The sequence below is a fragment of the Lupinus angustifolius genome, chromosome LG18 (assembly GCF_001865875.1).
Source record: "Lupinus angustifolius cultivar Tanjil chromosome LG18, LupAngTanjil_v1.0, whole genome shotgun sequence".
Taxonomy (NCBI): Eukaryota; Viridiplantae; Streptophyta; class Magnoliopsida; order Fabales; family Fabaceae; genus Lupinus; species Lupinus angustifolius.
This window is the reverse complement of record NC_032026.1, coordinates 14,866,348-14,884,924: the sequence shown is the minus strand read 5'-3', so window position 1 is coordinate 14,884,924 and position 18,577 is coordinate 14,866,348. Positions and strand designations below refer to the sequence as shown.

The window sequence follows — 18,577 nt, the reverse complement described above, 5'->3', positions numbered from 1 at the left end:
TTTGGTTGGTAATAACTAAAATGTTAGTTTTCAGCAATATAAAAATCTGTCTTAATATATAAGAATCAAACATGATATAACAAGTTAACAACATCTTTGCTCCTGACCTTGACACATTTTTGATGAAGACACCAACATCACCAAAAAGAAAAAAAGGAAGAATACTTATGAAAATAACGAAGATTCAAGCTTCAAAATATTCAAGACTGTTAATCTAAGTCTAAAATAAGCATTTCTATCTCTTAATTATACAATAGTAGTAATGCTCAAATTATTTTTAAAATAAAATTGAAACACTTCAAAATAATTAAAACAATTTTCAAAAATAGCGTATAACGGGTTACTTCATCTAAGTAACAGGTTACTTCATCTAAGTAATCGATTACTCTAATTCGAAAATAAATGATCACTGGACTAAACATTTGGGTAATCAATTACTCAATGCTGTAATTGATTACTGAGAGTTGTTGCATCAGATTTTCAAATTCAAAGTGAATGAATTTCAACCCAAAAGACATGATTTCATTCCAATCAATTCCTACACTTTCAAATAGACATTTTGGCTAATTGGAAAGCCTATATAAATGCATTAAAACTCACAATCGTAACACACAACTTATACACAACTCTCATACAAATTTCAAAAGCTCTTACAAATATTCTGAAATTATTTTATGCACTTTTGGCAACAAGTTCTTAAACTTTCAAAGTTGATTTTTATGAAGTTGCTTAAAGTGAAAGTGTTTTAAGTTTACAAACTTATAAAGAACATTATTACTAAGTACACAAAAGAATTGATTGGATTACAAGTTACATCACTTTCATACTTGTAAAGGCAATTCCGCGATTGTTGAACATTCTTCATTATTATTGCAGAATATTTTCTTTCACGAGATGTGATAAGAAAGAGGATTAGAATCACTTGGAAAGATGTTCTCCAAAGGTGAATAAGGGTCAATGAGCGTGTAAGGTATACAGAGATCTCAGGGTGAGATATTCTAATTACAACTCATAATCTTTAGTGAAATTTTTTTGTGTTGCAAGAGTAGTGGACGTATCCTTCGGTGGACAAGAAAGTGAACCGGTATAAAAATCATTGTGTATTATTTTCTCCCTTATCTCTTTAATTTTACTTGTTAATTTTTAGCATGTATTTTTTGTTGCACTTTAACTCTTGATTTTGCAAAAAAATAATCATTATTTTAAGTCAACTAATTTACCTCCCTCTTAGTTACAATTTCAATCTTAAACAAACCAGATATATTGTAAGAAGATAAACACACTTAATGAAGTTGAACCACTCCAATGATAAATGCTATCATCACATTAGATATCATACAGTTTTAAAGTCCAAATCTCTTTTTCCCCATATGCATAAACTGTCACGGAATGGGTTGCAGAGATATGTTTGTTGGACCACAAACATTTAGGCATTTAGTTAATATAGTTTTGCTCTTATGCATGTCAAAAGAAAAAGGTTCTTGTCATCTTTTAATTTCTTTATTTGGATTGGACAGTTGTTAATTGTCTCATTTACGTGACATTTGAATTGTAGACAAAACTAGCTCTTGCACAGGGAGTGGGGGCTGAGATTTGACCTTATTCAAGATTTTAACCTTGAATGACAAAGTATTATTGGAATCATGTTTTCCGTTTTGTTCATTGTGGTATGTAATTATTCTTTAAATTCCATGTGAGCAGAGATACAACAGTAAAGTTTGTGACCAAAATGTTATAGTTTCAAATCCTCAAAATAAATTATTTGTGTGAGGATAAGGCTTTGTAGTCATAAACCAAGATACATAAGATATTTGTTACTTTCCTTCTTCCCAAAGCCAACATCTATAGGATTTGAACATTGAGTACATGTGTATTTGACAGTATTATGACCTATGCAAAATAGTTGATTGAGAGAAAGACTTATGTTGAAATGTAAGGTAGGTAGAGACAATCAATAAAATTTTATTAACGTATTAAATATTTAATTTTAATTAAAATTTAATCATTAATCATAGCACAAAAAAATATAGATAAACATTTTTCAAACATGACAAGTTATATATGTCTCTATAGTTTTTTTAGGGGTGACAATTGGATGAGTTTGGATGGTTATATATGTCTCTATAGTTAATAATGGATTTTATGATTTGAGACATATATAACTATAGAGACATATATTTTGTAGGGGTGACAATTGATTTGAATCCATCCATTATTAATACTATCCATTGGATTATATCCATTTAAATCTATTAGTTCAAAAGGATGGATTTGGATAGATTTAATTTAAATGGATGTAATTTAAATAAATTTGGATGAATTTTGGATTATAGATAATTTTGTCACCCCTAGTTTTTTTCATGATTGATGATCCTCTTTGGATGTATCATTTATAAGAAACTGGAAGGGTCTCCATGACTAGAAATTTTGACTTGTTTGCCTTTTTACTCCTTATGTAGGAATTTGAGAGGTGATCAATGAAGGCCTTTAGATGCCAGAAGTAAATGTAAATACTTTTGGTTCTTTTCAATGCAGCTGAAGTGGTAACAAAAACAAAGTAGTTTTACCACAATACTGTTTTCTTTTGAATTTTACAGAAATTTGCCACTGTACAGACTCAAAAGCAAAAAGGCGCTACAAGAAGTTGCTTGACTTGATATTACAGTTTACCATCTCCCTTTAATATTGATATGAAAATTAGATTTATACAAGAGGAACATATTCAGAATCACCAATTTAGAACACAGAATCGAGTCAATCGACTGAAAATTGTTCATTCAAGCTGCAATAATTGAGAAGGGTTGTTACTTATCATGGAGTTGATTTTTGATAAATTAAAATGTCATTTGCAATCTCTGAAAATAACTATTTTATCACAGGAAATCGAAATTGTTACATGTTAACGTGAAAAATGAAATGAGCTAGAATAATGATCATGTCTCGTTCGTAAGTTTCCAACTATTGGGAATTTGTCAAAAGAACGCGTGAAAAACAATGCGGAAGAACAAGAAGGACCTTATGGGCTTATGGCCCAAAATAAGAAAAATACTCGGACTGTCCTCACCAACCACGCTAAACGAGTCAGGTTTTTTCTGTTTTTATTCTTTTTCTTGTTTAAGATGAAGAAGATTTTGAGCATGCCGTTTCATCTCATAGGTTTGTTAATTAAGTTTTGCAGCAATTAATTTATTAGCTTAAGCAAGATATTAAAGGTATCATAACATTCACTCTCACCCATATACAAAAAATTGCACATGACATAGAACAATAAAATCACATTGAGGGGATAAATTTGCTACAAGACTTGCATAGATATCGTAATTGATGTAAGACATTGACCTGTCACATTGTAGAGCTTTTCAATTCAATATCTACTTTTGACATAGAAATTATGTTTCATAACTAGCAGCAGAAGATAGTGGCTAAAGACAACAGGAAAGTGTAAATAGCCATTGTTCCTACAACAAAATGCATATATACACCTCCTTCACTACATTCCTGCCAATAGCATTCTTTTTCAAACATCAACAGCTATACCATATTATCACTTACAAGGGAAAAAATTACACCATATATTTAAGAGAAAATCCTCTTCAGAAATGTCCATACGACTTCCACTGAATAATTTGATCAAAATGTTGAATATCCCAAGTGATTAAAACAACTATCATTGAAAATGAAAGTAAGATAACATACAGTTTACAAGTAAAAACAAGATATTTCAGCACATTTAATATTGAAGCAAAGAACGTTATGAAAATGTTTGCTGACTGAATGTCTCGTGGTGGATTGATTCTCAATAGTGTGAAAATCTTCCAAATGAATTTTTAAAATTTCTGGTTTTAGGGGTAGGGACGAAAGAAAAAAGGGGGAGGTATAAAGAAAATATGCATGGTGAGATGATCATTGTGGTATTGTACCATGTATCAGCAACATCTTGTCAATAGCCTTATAAGTGAACATAAAACGCCAAGCATAACATTCACACTTGAAAACATAGGGATTAAACTACACATAAAATTGATCTCAAATTACAGTAGGATTGACAATTATTTGTTTAACCAAAAACCAGAAACTGTTTATTAGTTTACATGGCCTAACATATGAGACACAGATTCCAAAAGGGCATGACAAATGTGACGAAACTAAATAATTCACCAAATTCTACAGGAGCCCAGAAATGCCAAATAACAAAGAAGAGCAACAAAATTAAGAAAACTCTTCGAACAATCAAGTCTCAAGTAATTATTAGATCACCCAACAAACACTAATAATCTTGTTAAAACTACAAACATAAAGAAATGCTACCAGTAATAATAACCTTAAAACCAAAACTAAACGAACAAAGAAACATTACCAGTAATTAAGCAAAACATTTTATTATAAGTTCAGCGATCCAAACCAATAGACCAAATCACTAATAAGTAACAACCGTCTCCAAAATCTCAAACAGCAACAAAAATAGTATTTAACTAAAACACTAGAAAGCATAAAATTTCAAAATCAGAGAACCTACTCGACAGTTTGCATAACATCTTCAGGAGCGAACTTAGTACCCTTTTCCTTATCAGCAGCGGCACGACCCTTCGCTTTACGATCCAGCAATGACTTACGATCCTTATCCAAACGAAGCTTAGTAATCACAACTTTCGAAGGATGAATCCCAACGTTAACGGTTGAACCATTTACCTTCTCTCTGGTTATCCGTTCAATGTGGATAACCCATTTGCGGCGATAAACCTGAACAACCTTTCCTTCTCTGCCCTTGAAGGTTCCCCTCACCACTTGCACCTCGTCTTCCTTTCGCACCGGCACGGAACGAACGTTGTACTTGGATCTGAGGTCGCCGGAGAGAGGCGCGCTCATCAAGACACGGCGCACGCTCGACGGTGCGGTGAAATGAGCCTTGCGGCTCTTGCGGCGGCTGCTAGAAACTCTTGGATTGAATTTCATTTTCGATTTCTCTGCTCTCTCTCTCAGGAAGGGTTTTGTTCTATTACCCTGATGGCAATTATATGAAAAAATAGAGAAACTAGGGTTTTCGATGTGATTTTTTTAACTGAAATTTAAATTCTTTATTTTTTGTGCAACCATGGATCAGGTTCTGTTTCTCACTAACCTAAGTCTTGAGCCCAGTTTCACCCAAGCAGGCTTAACTACAAAGCCTTTTTATTTTTGTTCTTAAGTGAAAAGTGATTACACTATCACTTACCAAAGTAACTATTTATTCTTTATAATTCACATCAAAACTACTAATGATTTTTTTTTAAAATTATTCAGGGGATTGAGATTTTTTTATACTTTATCAATTTAATTTTTTTTTAATTTGTAAAATAGGTTGAATTCTCTTGTTATCATTTTTTTTATTTTTCCTATATTTACGTTATTCCTTTAGTTTTGTAGCTTGAAGCATGTTTTTAACGTACAAAAAAACGCATTTTTTATGATGAATCGGAGTGATTTTGTCCATTTTTTCATTTTGAAATCAATGACACCAAAATCTTGAATTTTGGTTAACATTAAGAGAGATGTACGAAAAATTGTAAACCCAGCGTACAATAAAAAATAATCAGAAGATCACGTTTAAAAAATAAATAAAAGTAAAAACAGAGATGAGTTAACTTATTCTATATAAATGATATAACCAACAAATTATTGATCTAGTAGTATAAACCTTCCTAAATTTTCAGGTTAACCTAATATTAATGGTTCGATTCTTGATAACCCAAAAATATAAATCTAACATAATAAGTATCATTCTTTATTTATACAAAACATTTGAAACAAAGCCCCAATATTGCATGTGTTCTTTTACTTTTTGTAATTCTTTCTAACACTGTATATAATTTTTTTATCCACTACTTGTTGATGAACGTATATGGAAGAGAAAATTGCATTTGTAAGAGTGGCTATTAAATTTGGTACCCAATCTATTCCAACATACATCATGGCGCATTGAATTGCCAAAATTTCTTTATGACCACCTTCAAGCAATGATCTAATAACAACTCAGGTTGGTTTGGGGGGTGAGGAGGATGGGGTGATGGAAAGCTTAGAAATATTTTTGAAGGAAGGTATGGTAGATGGGTCTAAATATTTATGAGCTTTTAATCAGGTACACCTGGTTAAAAGAAAGATGATTATTGAAAATTTAATAAAAAATATTGGAGCCAAAAGATTTCCCTAAAGTACCATTTCTTGATGCCTAGATTGGACATTTGCCAAGCTATACATGCAGATTGATTTGCATGTTTGTTGAGAACTAAGTCTCATGTCCTATATATTATGTCACTTCATTGATCAAAAATATATTTACTTATTTGATTTGTAACTTAAATATATTTTTTATCAATTAAAATTTATAGTACATAAATTGGGATAAAAGACATAGTTTCATGATGTGGGTGAGTTTATTATTATTATTTTTACTTTTATAGATCACAATTTTTTTTACTGATTTCAATACTAAAGACAACAGTGATATTATAGACTAGAGGGACCCGCACCTATTTTCTTACTGTTTTGTGTCATGTGATGTGTCATGATATATAATTAGTAAAAAATATTTAATAATTACAATTTTAACTTAAATAATTTAAGAAATATGAGATAACAAATATATTTTCAGACTACATGATTTATGAAGTGTTTGTGATTTGTACAATTTGTGGAGTAGGATCAGACATTAGGGACGGACCAGGAAAATTGTTGGAAAAATATATATGTACTTTTAATTGATGAGTTTTATATGTTGTGACTTTAGTTTTATTTATTTATTATATGGGTCGTTTTTAGTTTATGGCTAGTGAGAGTCATTTTCCTGTATATGAAACAAGAGAAATGCTTGGAATGCATAAGTGGGTTTTATAAAAAGAAATGGAGACGCGAAATTGTTGCCTTCAGTTATTGAATTTTGTTAGTTAGAGATGGAAGGATAAAAGGTTTGATTTTAATTGCTAGTCGGTTCGAGATTCATATGGAGTATATGGAATTGGTATCTTAATTACAAAATTTTAGGTACAAAGCAAAAAACGAAACTATTCACCCAAAAAATCAGCAAGCTCAGAGATTTTCGGCCAGAATCCAAAAATACCAGGATTTTATATTAACACACAAATAATAATAACAAAATAGATACTTGAATATACATAAAAATATCTAACAGACCTATTAAAATGTGAATTAATTTCATTTAACTTTATTAATCTCATCCAGAAATAAATATTGTTACATAAATCGCCCCCATTACATAATATTGTATGAAAAAACATATCAATAGCCTCTTTAAATTTAAAATAAAGAAAAACTTATTACAAGAGTAAATACATTAAAAGTTAAAATTTCTTTATAATTTAAAGTATCACCATTTCAATTTTGCTCATAATTAAATATGCAAAAATAACAAGACATCTCTCTAATAGTATAAGTTTCCTACATACTAAGATATCATATCAGGTTGAAGATTAAACGTTCAATAGTTAAAAATGATAAATCATGCAAATTTAAAAATGAAATATTCGATTATTGAGAATGGCAATAACACAATCTAGATTAGATGGTTAATTCCGGACTATTTATAAAAAAGAGAGTAGAGGAAGGTAAATTACTGTGAGCATTTATGAGTCATCACATGTACCATTAAATACCCCTCCCAAACAATATTTATGACATTCCATAAACGAAAACCGCAACCCCATGTAAATAACAGTAGCAGCATTCACACAGTCCTAAAGTGTGATTCCAAGGAAGAGAAAGATGAAAGGTTGGAACCAATTTGGGGTCATTGAAACCATCTATGAAGAAGAACAAGAGATCTTATCTCCTTCTTTTTCATCATCATCATCATCATTTTCTTCTTCTCCCCCATCCCTTTTCTCTAGAGTTAAGGCTTGGTATAGTACTAATTCTCTTTTTTCTCATTCCTCTTCTAACTTTTTCATTCTTTTTTTATATCACGTTGTGTTTTTATATTTGAAATTTGAATTTCAATTAGGTCTCTAGACACTGGGCGTGAAACTGATGTCTTGATACGTGTTCATGGAACATGTTTTCATCTACATAAGGTATGTTCATTTATCCTTAATGTATGTTATTTCTTGTTTGATTTGTTACATATTCAACTTTTGTTTTACTTTTGTTTTGCTTTTGTTACATTTATGGCGTTTTACTTCCCATGCTTTTTAGTTTGTTTTCCGTTAAATGTGTGGTACATTATAGCTCTTCGTAGTAGTTGTGTTTGGAAATTTGAATCAAAATGATTTTCTACCGACTTGGCTGAAACTGCAATGATGACTTTGATACGACGTATAACAAACCTGAAAAGCATGTTTCAGATGATATACACATCACAAAGTAATGGCTGGGTTTTAATATTTGTATTTGGGATTTTGGTAATGTGAAAACATGACTTAATTATTGAGTAAGACATGAGAGAAAAATGTTAGTATTACTTTCAATTCATGGAATTTGAGATGAGTAAGAAATGTACTGCAAGTGGGAATTCAATTAAAGGGTATGACCCACCCAACAAAATTTATGAATCTACCTACCAAAGGGAAAATATTCTGCCTTCACTAGGTACACAAAGGGATGATTAATTTCTTAAGCTTGAACAATTTGTTCTTGGCATCAATTAATAAAAATAATTATCAGCATCTTTTAATGGTGAACTGTTTAAATTCTCATCCAATAAAATAACCCAAAAGAACTTGGTGTGAAGTTTTTTTAATAGTTAATGTATCATCTACTATGGTGACTATTTTGTCATTCTATTGTTTATTTACACATTTGGACTAATTAATAGTAATTTTATAAAACTAAAATTATTATTAATCGTTAAATGAGTATGTAAATAAATTGGTAGGTCAAAATCCTTATATTTTTTGCTACTATACTGGTAGACCTGACTCCTTCTTTACATCACACTGAATATATGAAAGAGAGCCCCACAATACTCCACCATTAATTAGAATATATTCTTTGGTGCAAACTTAAAAAGTTTCCAAAATTACTGAACTGTTTAAAATGTTGCTAATTGACAAATAAGATGTTCTGACAGAAGAGAAAATGTCTTTTTTTACAATGTCTTTAAATAATAATGATTCATTATTGCACTAGTTGTTAGCCAAAGAACATATGAACATATCTATTCACAGAATAGTAAACTATTTTTCAAAGTTTTTTTAATATCTAGTTATGCTTTGGTTTTTTCCTTTTTCTTTTTGTCCATAACTGAAAGGTCTTTGGAAATGATTTTACAAAGGGTCAGTTAACAAATCACTTTCTGAGAGCAAATGAAAGGTTTTAAAGTTTGTGAATGTATTTCAAGTCTCACAACCTTTATATTTCTTTTATTCTGAAACAAAAAATCTAATGTTGACACATTTGACTTAAAAAATTAACTTCCTAAACAGTTTATTTAGAGCGTAAAATCTATACACTTCATGATCTACCATTTATTTATATTATTTTTTTAAAAAAAGTCAACCATGATTAAATATCAATGGTTGATGATACAATAATAATGTATCAATTTTATATACTCAGTGTATACATCTTGTTCTCGTTTATTCAGTACTGATGATCTAATTTTCTTTTCAGTTTTCCATAAAAGTTTCATTCCTCTAATCGCACAAAAATGTGTGCATCACTTCGCATTGTTGTGTTGTTAATGAAATGACATGTCACATTTTTTATTAGGATCTAATGATATCACGAAGCTCATATCTGAAACAGCATCTAACGGAAGTCTCCGATTTCACTCTCTGCCCACCGTTAAATGTAACGGCCGAAACCTTTGCCGCGATAGCCGAATACTGTTACAGCAACAAGGCGCCGTTAACGCCCACTAACGTGGCGGCCATCAGAACAGCGGCGGAGTTACTTGGCATGAAAGGGCAACAAGACGGAGAGAATCTATGCCACGTGTCAGAATCGTACTTTTGCAGAATCATTGGCATTGGCCAAGAGTATGCGACTATGGTTCTACGTTCATGCTTTCTTTTGCTTCCTGATGCTGAAACGACAGCGTCGCTTTTCAGTAAATGTATTGAAGCGCTGGTTTGGGAACACGACGACGTTTACAACCTTGTTGATACAACTTGGTTAAACGACGTCGTTGCAATGCATACTCAAGATTTTCTAACGGTTGCTGATTCCATGAATGCACGGCTTTCCAACCATGATGTTTTGTACCAGATGGTTGATCTTTATCTTCAGGTACGCCATGTCATCATAACATATCTGTCAACATATATTGATTTCGCGCATTAATTTTTTTTAGTTTTTTCTTTTTACATCATCTTCATAGTATTTCTGATGATATGATGATATCTATCAGATTTAAATAAGTCCAAACTGTGATTTCGTTGAAGTGCAATAAGAGAGTAAAGACCTTTTTTTCTAACAGGAAATGATGAACCATTGACAAATCAATATCACAAGAACACATCCTTATTTTTGTTTTTTCTGAAGTTATGATTTCTCTAGAAAAATCATAAAAACTCATGAACTACTTGCCCGAGCTTTAGGTGGAGGAATTTCAAAATTTGACAAAGCCCATTAAAAAAGTAGGCCACACTAAAATTGTTTAATTTATGAAATGTACCAGAAATTATTATTCTGTATAAATAATGTAATTAACTTTTAATGTTAGAATAATGATATTGAACTTAGATTGCAAGAATTATTACACTTTATTATAAATTGCAAGATTTATTACTGATTTTTCATTAACTAAACATTATATTATCATCCTAGAGCAATGAAACTAATATACTTCACAGTGCATTAGTGGGTGTCTTTCCAACAAATATTAATTCAATCTTGATGTGTGGTCTTATAGAATATCATTCTTGTTTATTATTATTTTCCCAACTTTCATTTTTCTTATTTGTGCAGGAAAACAAGTATCATGGCAAATTAACCGAAGAACAGAAAACTCAAATATGCAACACCATAAACTGCACTAAACTCTCCCCACGCACCCTAGTAGCATGTGTTCAGAACCCAAGAATGCCATTAAGATTCATAATGCGAGCAATGCTGATAGAGCATCTTAACACCCGCGATTCCATTGCTTCAGCAGCTACCGGTGCACACCAAGTTGAAAGAACAACACTAGGAGAATTTCTTCATCGTGACACGGCTCATCGCCAAACAGTACAGCTCAAACAGGCCATAGATTCCACTTACTCTCGTATTCAAAGCCTTGAAAATGAGCTCATGAGCATGAAGAAGATATTGGTGGATCATCAAGCTAAAGGCGAGGAACAAGAACAACAGCAGCAGCAGCAGCTGAGGAATGTGCTGAATTCTGAACGTTGTGCCAGTTTTCATTCTGTGACAGGTGAGAATGGTAAAGTAGTGAGAGGAGAAAGAGGATCTGTTTCTTCTTCTGGGTTTATGTTTGATACCACAAGGAAGGGAAATGAAGTGGGAAGGTCTAGTTTCTCTGTAGGAACATGTCATAATGAGAATGGGACTCCAAGGATGACCAAGACTTTTCGCCAGAGGTTGATGAGTGGACTCAAGAATGCATTTAGGGTATCCAATTCTGCATCAAATTAAACTTAGTTAAAAGATTGGAGAAATCAAAGAGGATATATTATATGATGAAGGCTTGTGTACATAATCAGCATTTGCACTACGATCATCACTTAGTACGAATATGGTTAGAGAATATCCAACGGAATTTTTAGGATTTGTTACCTCAAGTACAAAGGGAATTTCATGAATGTTTTTAGCATCAAAACTCTTTTTTCATTTTGTACCTTTGTCATAATATTTCATTTCATACAATACAATTACTGTTCACAAATCACAATTTGGGCTGTCGTGCCCATCCTTAAACTCGGACAGTCATGGACAAACACATTAGTAAATAAATACAAGCGGGGGCGTTGATATATTTAAGAAAATTAAAAAAAAAGGAATTTTTTATTTATAAAAAGTAAATAAAATTAAACTAACAATGTTATGCACATCTTTTAAATTACGTGCAGTTAGTATTGAAGTAAAATTAGATAGACTTACAAAAAATTAAAATAAGATAGTAAAATCATTGATTTTTAAAATATAAGTATGATATGTTATTTTCAGATAAATATTGAAGTCTTACTTCTATATATATATATTTAGAGATTACTTTGGATGAAAAATATTAGGTATTTTTTAGATATAAGCTCATTTGTCCCTTCCTTCAGTGTCTTATGAATTTGCCTGAGTACATGGATATGGTCATATGGATCAATCATAATGCTAATTATACTATTAAAAGTTAAAACAACTTTGTATTCTGTTTTAAAGAATCAATATTCTATGTAATAAGATGGACGGTGTGTATCAAACCAATCAAAATGTGTCAATGAGAAAAGAAAATATAAAAAACATAAATTAATATTTTATATTATTTTGAGAAAATCTATTGTTAAAGATATGGACACATGATTTTTTTGAGATAGAAGATTATTGTCATTAATCCTATACCTTCGTAGCAATTGTCAGCAAAATCCATATAATTTTATATGACCAGAAATGTTAGCAATCTCATCTTAAAATGTAAGAAGTTTCAATTAAAAATAATCAATCACCGCTAAATAAAAATAAAATAAAAAGAATCACTCACGTTCAAAACTCGGAAACATCGTAAACGAAACCCCAACCTAGTAACGTGCGCACGGCGGCGTTAAGAAGAATCGCGGAGGCGATTTTAACAGCGAACACCCTAAAAATTGCAATAATCTGATTAAGAAGAAGAACCCTAATCAATAGCAATGGGGAAGAAACAGCACAGCAAAGATAGAATGTTCATCACGAAAACAGAGTGGGCAACTGAATGGGGAGGTGCCAAATCGAAAGAGATTCGAACCCCTTTTAAACGTCTTCCTTTCTATTGTTGCGCCCTTACTTTCACCCCTTTTCAGTATCCTGTTTGCACTTCTGATGGCACTGTTTTTGATGTTATGTCAGTACCACTATCCCTCTCTTTTATTTCTTCTTCTTCTAATGTTTTGTTCCTAATTGTTTCATAATTTTGGTTTTGCAATTTTGGATGCAGGAGCATAACTCCTTATATTGTTAAATTTGGAAAACATCCTGTCACTGGAACCCCTCTCAAGCAGCAAGATCTAATTACACTTACTTTCCACAAGAATTCTGAAGGTTTTGTTTTTCTCTTCCGTTGGATTTTGTTCCTATTTTTTCGTGCCGTATTTTTTGAAAAAATCTATGTGTTTTAGGTTAAGCTGCTAGTCTTGCTTTGAACAATGTAAAATTAAACAATTTTCTGCACTTTTGTGGAGTAGATATACAAACATAATTCAACAATACTGTTGAGGAATGAAAGAGCCGAGGGTCCTTATCATGTGTGTTACATGGGGGATTTTCTCTGATTATTGTGTAGTTTGTGCATGTTCAATCAATACCTTGGTATTATTTCCACTCATTTCTATTGAAAATGGTTTTCGTTGCTTATAGCAATGTAACATTGATCAAGAGAGATGGAGCTTGATATGTTGAATTGGAGGATTTTAGGTACAGAAGGAGGAAATGAGATTTTATCCTAAAAAATAATGATATAAAAATAACTTCAACAGTCGTTATTTTATGCTAATAGTAGAATCTTAGTCCTAACTAAATAGGAACACAAATTGAGGATTATAAATTTGAAATAAATCATAAGAGATCATCTAGAATACGCTAAAATATTCTAAGATGTTATGAGACACTCTTCAGATATTGTAACTCTTACATCATGGTAGAGTGTGGTGAATGTTGAAATAGTTTGAGTTTGCTGCCTTTTGTATTATTATTTCCAATGAAACAATGTTCTATTGCATGATTGGGCATACAAGAAAAGATAAATCTAGAATGCATTTATTAGAAGGAAAGTAGGAGTAACAGATATAATGGAAAAGATGGTAATTATTAGAGGAAGATGTAGAAGGCCTGATTAGAAGAGTTGATCAAATGAAGGATAGTGCCATAATTATTAGAGGAAGATGTAGACCAAGAAATACTCCCGGTGCAACTATTAGACCTAAATACCTACCTGAAGATTTGTTTTTTTTATAGAACATAGTGATATCATTTGATCCAAGTAGCCAAGCCCACCTAGTGGGAAAAGCTTTTGATCGTTGTTGTATTTCCAATGGGAATAGAGTTTACACTGGTAACAGGTATACACTCAAGAATACCACACCAGCTTTGTCAAATTAGTGACCTTTTTGTTTCTTGGTTTTTTGTGGTCTTGAAAATGGTATTATTTTGTGGTCTTGAAATTGACTGCCCTATTCTTGCATTGGCTGTAACACTACGGAGTTTCAGAAAGCTGAAGAATCGAATAAATATTCGAGAAGATTGTGCATTATGGTATCAAATAGAGTTATGGAAGTTTTATGCCACTGTAAAGATTTAGTCTGTAACCAAAGTCTGGGATTTAGTCTATAACCGAAGTTTTATGCGACTATAAAGATCTACACCTTCTTTTCATACACATATGGTTTGTTTCTGCTGTTTGGGGAAGGGGTTGGGTCTGGGTTAGATCTTATTTTTATCCTGAATATGTTTACTGGATATCCAGTTTTGCTAACTGTTTTGTATTGACCATCCTTTGTTTGGTATTGTGCAGGAGAATATCAGTGTCCAGTGCTAAACAAAGTTTTCACTGAATTTACACATATTGTGGCGGTGAAGACCACAGGAAATGTGTTCTGCTATGAGGTTTGTTTTTGTGAGAATCCTTGTGTCAATAATGCTAATTCCTCTGTAAATGGCATTGGCGCAATGCCACTCATACTTATGTAAGTTGTGGAAAATAGGCCATCAAGGAATTAAACATCAAGACAAAAAACTGGAAGGAGCTCCTCACTGATGAGCCATTCACTAGGGATGACCTTATAACTATTCAGGTCAGTTGGCTTTGAATGGAACAACTCTATCCTTTCCTTTATTTCCATCGTCTTGCTTTAATATTATGTTGATGTTTGTGTGTGTTCTCTTCGCAGAATCCCAATGCACTCGACAGCAAGATTCTTTTGGATTTTGATCATGTTAAAAATAGTTTGAAAATTGATGATGAAGGTATGCTACACCATGCACCTTTGTCTTTTGTCAACTGTAAATCTCTTGTTGTTATAATGTTTGCTGCTTTCGATGTTATTATTTGCATTAGCTATAACACCTTCACTTTTCATTTCTCAGAACTACAGAGAATGAGTTCAGATCCAACATATAACATAAACGTGTCAGGAGATATCAAGCAAATGCTTAAGGAGCTTGGAACTGAGAAAGGAAAGGAAGCCGCAATGCTTGGGGGAGGTGGTAGCAAGGCGCAAAAAGAAAGGGCTGCTGCACTTGAAGCCATCTTAGCTGCAAGGTCGCGTGTTAAAGATGATTCTGAATCAAATCCAAATGGAGAGGTCAAAGCATCTCAAGCACTTAGTATTGTAGATGCTGCATCAGCTTCTGTACATGGAAGAAGTGCAGCTGCTGCTAAAGCCTCATCAGGTGATAAAACTGCTGCTAGAATAGCTATGCACGTAGCTGGTGACAGGGCCCCGGTGAACGCAAAGATGGTGAGTTTCGTAAATATAGCCTCTTTTTGACCAAGTAACACACACACTGGGAGGTGTCATGCATAATTAAATGATCCTTGCTATGTACTATATGCAGAAACAGCCAGTAACCAACTAACTACTATTATATGCATCTCCATCTTCTAAATGAAATTCCCTATTACAGGTCAAAAGTCGTTTCACTACTGGTGCTGCTTCGCGGTCTTTCACTTCAACATCATTTGATCCAGTTACAAAAAATGATTTTGAATATGTGAAAGTTGAGAAGAATCCAAAGAAGAAAGGATATGTACAACTGCATACAACACATGGTGATTTGAACATTGAGCTGCACTGTGATATAACACCTAGGGCATGTGAGAACTTTATCACACTTTGTGAACGTGGATATTATAATGGAGTTTCCTTCCATAGAAGCATTCGGTATGACAATAACCTTTGCGCTGTGAACATATGTTTTTCTCTGGTCTAAATCCAACCCCACATTTTCATGTCTTATTATCCATTTTATGCAGGAATTTTATGATACAAGGTGGGGATCCTACTGGTACAGGTAAAGGAGGTGAATCCATATGGGGAAAGCCTTTTAAAGATGAACTGAACTCCAAATTAGTTCACTCTGGAAGGGGTGTGGTTAGCATGGCAAACAGTGGCCCACACACTAATGGTTCTCAGTTTTTCATCTTGTACAAGTCTGCAAATCATTTAAACTTCAAACATACAGTTTTTGGAGGAGTTGTTGGAGGCATGACTACACTGGCAACAATGGAAAAGGTTCCTGTTGATGACAGTGACCGACCTCTGGTGGGTTATGTATTTTTTTAGTTTTGTTACAATCGGTTGTCCCTGTTTTTTCTTAGTTTTATTATTATCAACTGCATCAATTTGATTTAGAAAAAGCAAACTCTTCCACTGTTGTACATCTTGAATATGCTTTACCTACACATCTATCTAGCCAGTTTAACATTTTGTCTGACACATTAAATTTTCTTTATGGGTTCAACATATCATTCTATCATTCCATGGCACAGAATTACAATATTTTGCACTTTCTTATGCAAACATTAAGGTTTGCAACTATGGAGAATGCTTTTTTGAACACCTGATGTATTACAAGTACCATATTCTGTGAGTATGGTGTAGTGCTGTTGTATACCATATGCCAAACTTGAATGAATATACTTTATTCAAATGTGAGGGGTTCGTCTGGGTGTTCATATAGTTGAGGTTTAAGACTATTTCAAGTGCAATATATTTCTTTTTTGTGCCACTGTGCCTTGAGCTCATTTGTTACATGGTTGCAAGTCTTCACTGGTTTGAAGAGTTGATATATTAAATAACAATGCTTGCTTCGGCATTTGATGTCTTCTGAATGATCCATTAAAGATTATTGAGCGTGCCATAATGCTGCTTCAAACAATGCATAATGATCTGTATATTTTTCATCTTGCAGGATGAAATCAAGATAACAAGTGTCACAGTTTTTGTCAATCCTTATACCGAACCAGATGAGGAACAACAGCAGGATAATACCGAAGAGAAGAACACAGTGGATGAAGATAATGTTTGTTCTGGAATCTTTGTATCTCTTACTGTTTCCCCCACTTCTATAAGGTTTTTGTTAATTAGACATGTTCACTCTTTTTGTTTTTCCTTTCAGGAAAGGGTTGGGTCCTGGTTTAGCAATCCTGGTGCTGCAATATCCGAATCTGGAGGCACGGGGGTAGGTGGCGGCTGCGGTGTTGGCAAGTACTTGAAAGCGAGGAATGCTCAAGTTCAAGCTGAATCTGCTACTGTTGACACCAGTGTTGGAAAGAAAAGAAAGGTAGGAGTTGCCAGTAGTGAATTTAAAGATTTTTCAAGATGGTAAAATTCCCACCCTCGTACCATTTGTAAGAAAAAACTAAACTTTTCATGTGGTGATAATCTTTGCATCGGGATAACTTGATGAATAGTGAGAAATTTTTTGCACCCTATTCAAGATTTGTACAATACCTGTTTTAGTTACAAGAATATAATCATTTTGTCCTAAGTGTGTTTTCATTTATCTCTCTCCACATGAGAATCACAAGTTGTAATTCTGTCCTGTAAGAGTTTCATAAGCTGAATTCTGTCCTGTAAGAATAGAGAGAATGAAGATAAAGCTGAATTCTGAATTTATGATTGTTATTGAACAAGAGGGAGTAGATCCCTTTATATACAATTGCAATAGAGAGAGTTTGATAAGCAACTAAGTAACTGATTCAACACCATTTCCTTGGTTACTACTTACTATACAAATTGTATACTTGAAACTTGAGTTTCCCTCACTTCCTCTTGTCAAACCAAAAACATATTCTTATTGATCTTATCATGTACAAACTGAATCTATGCCATAGTAACCACAAAAATCTCCCCTTCATGTGAAAGAAAATTAGTTGAGCTAATCATCATCAATTTACCATTTTGATTAATCATTTGTGTGTCAAAATAACTCTTTCATAGATTTCTTAAACGGAATGAAATACTTGTCAATTTCAAAGATTGTTGGGATGCTTAATGTATAGTTGAGACGTCCAGTTTTCACTACACCAATTACATGTTCCATTATGAGGTCAAACATGTCTTTTTAATAAATATGTATGGTATGATATTTCAATAATTATAAATTTATAACACAACACATAATTTAATACATACTTGTGTTTTATAGATAAATTTATCTATTTTTGAAATGAGCCCAATATTATATTTTGTTTTACATATAACATATCCATTAAATCCATAATACATGATTTCATTGTAAATAAAGATAAAGTCTAGAAAATACTTCCAGATTTGTTTTTATGCTGCACAACTGGATTATATTAAAACAATTCCAACTTCCAAAAACAAAGACTTCAAGCCAATTGAATTATTGCTTATTAACAAAGATAAAGAAGTAAATAAAAATCGGATGTAGGAGAGCCAATTTCAGTAATAATTTCTCCCAAAATCGAGAAAAAATAATTGGCAATATAACT

At 32.5% G+C, this 18,577-nt stretch overlaps 3 protein-coding genes across 3 annotated transcripts; 2 read left to right on the top strand and 1 right to left on the bottom strand.

Annotated features, from left to right (window-relative positions):
* LOC109333501 (60S ribosomal protein L26-1-like) lies at positions 4,349 to 5,014 on the bottom strand. Its single transcript, XM_019569016.1, has one exon. The coding sequence runs from the start codon at positions 4,951 to 4,953 to the stop codon at positions 4,513 to 4,515; it is 441 nt and encodes a 146-aa protein (XP_019424561.1). The 5' UTR covers positions 4,954 to 5,014; the 3' UTR covers positions 4,349 to 4,512.
* LOC109332159 (BTB/POZ domain-containing protein At3g49900) lies at positions 7,636 to 11,767 on the top strand. The gene is made up of 4 exons (XM_019567019.1): positions 7,636 to 7,892; positions 7,994 to 8,063; positions 9,700 to 10,218; positions 10,900 to 11,767. The coding sequence occupies exons 1-4, from the start codon at positions 7,756 to 7,758 to the stop codon at positions 11,566 to 11,568; spliced, it is 1,395 nt and encodes a 464-aa protein (XP_019422564.1). The 5' UTR covers positions 7,636 to 7,755; the 3' UTR covers positions 11,569 to 11,767.
* LOC109333328 (peptidyl-prolyl cis-trans isomerase CYP65) lies at positions 12,606 to 17,619 on the top strand. Its single transcript, XM_019568764.1, has 10 exons — positions 12,606 to 12,964; positions 13,058 to 13,161; positions 14,630 to 14,721; positions 14,820 to 14,909; positions 15,006 to 15,081; positions 15,202 to 15,575; positions 15,742 to 15,998; positions 16,091 to 16,379; positions 17,029 to 17,139; positions 17,236 to 17,619. Exons 1-10 carry the CDS (start codon positions 12,774 to 12,776, stop codon positions 17,443 to 17,445), a joined length of 1,794 nt encoding a protein of 597 aa, XP_019424309.1. The 5' UTR covers positions 12,606 to 12,773; the 3' UTR covers positions 17,446 to 17,619.

What these genes read in the sequence shown, in the direction of transcription:
- LOC109332159 (XM_019567019.1), top strand. Translation starts at nt 7,756, where the DNA reads ATGAAAGGTTGGAACCAATTTGGGGTCATTGAAACCATCTATGAAGAA. An exon ending in TTCTCTAGAGTTAAGGCTTG is followed by an intron (nt 7,893 to 7,993) that starts GTATAGTACTAA and finishes AATTTCAATTAG; the next exon opens with GTCTCTAGACACTGGGCGTG. An exon ending in TGGTTGATCTTTATCTTCAG is followed by an intron (nt 10,219 to 10,899) that starts GTACGCCATGTC and finishes TTATTTGTGCAG; the next exon opens with GAAAACAAGTATCATGGCAA.
- LOC109333328 (XM_019568764.1), top strand. Translation starts at nt 12,774, where the DNA reads ATGGGGAAGAAACAGCACAGCAAAGATAGAATGTTCATCACGAAAACA. An exon ending in TTTCCACAAGAATTCTGAAG is followed by an intron (nt 13,162 to 14,629) that starts GTTTTGTTTTTC and finishes GGTATTGTGCAG; the next exon opens with GAGAATATCAGTGTCCAGTG. An exon ending in GAAATGTGTTCTGCTATGAG is followed by an intron (nt 14,722 to 14,819) that starts GTTTGTTTTTGT and finishes TGTGGAAAATAG; the next exon opens with GCCATCAAGGAATTAAACAT.
- LOC109333501 (XM_019569016.1), bottom strand. Translation starts at nt 4,953, where the DNA reads ATGAAATTCAATCCAAGAGTTTCTAGCAGCCGCCGCAAGAGCCGCAAG.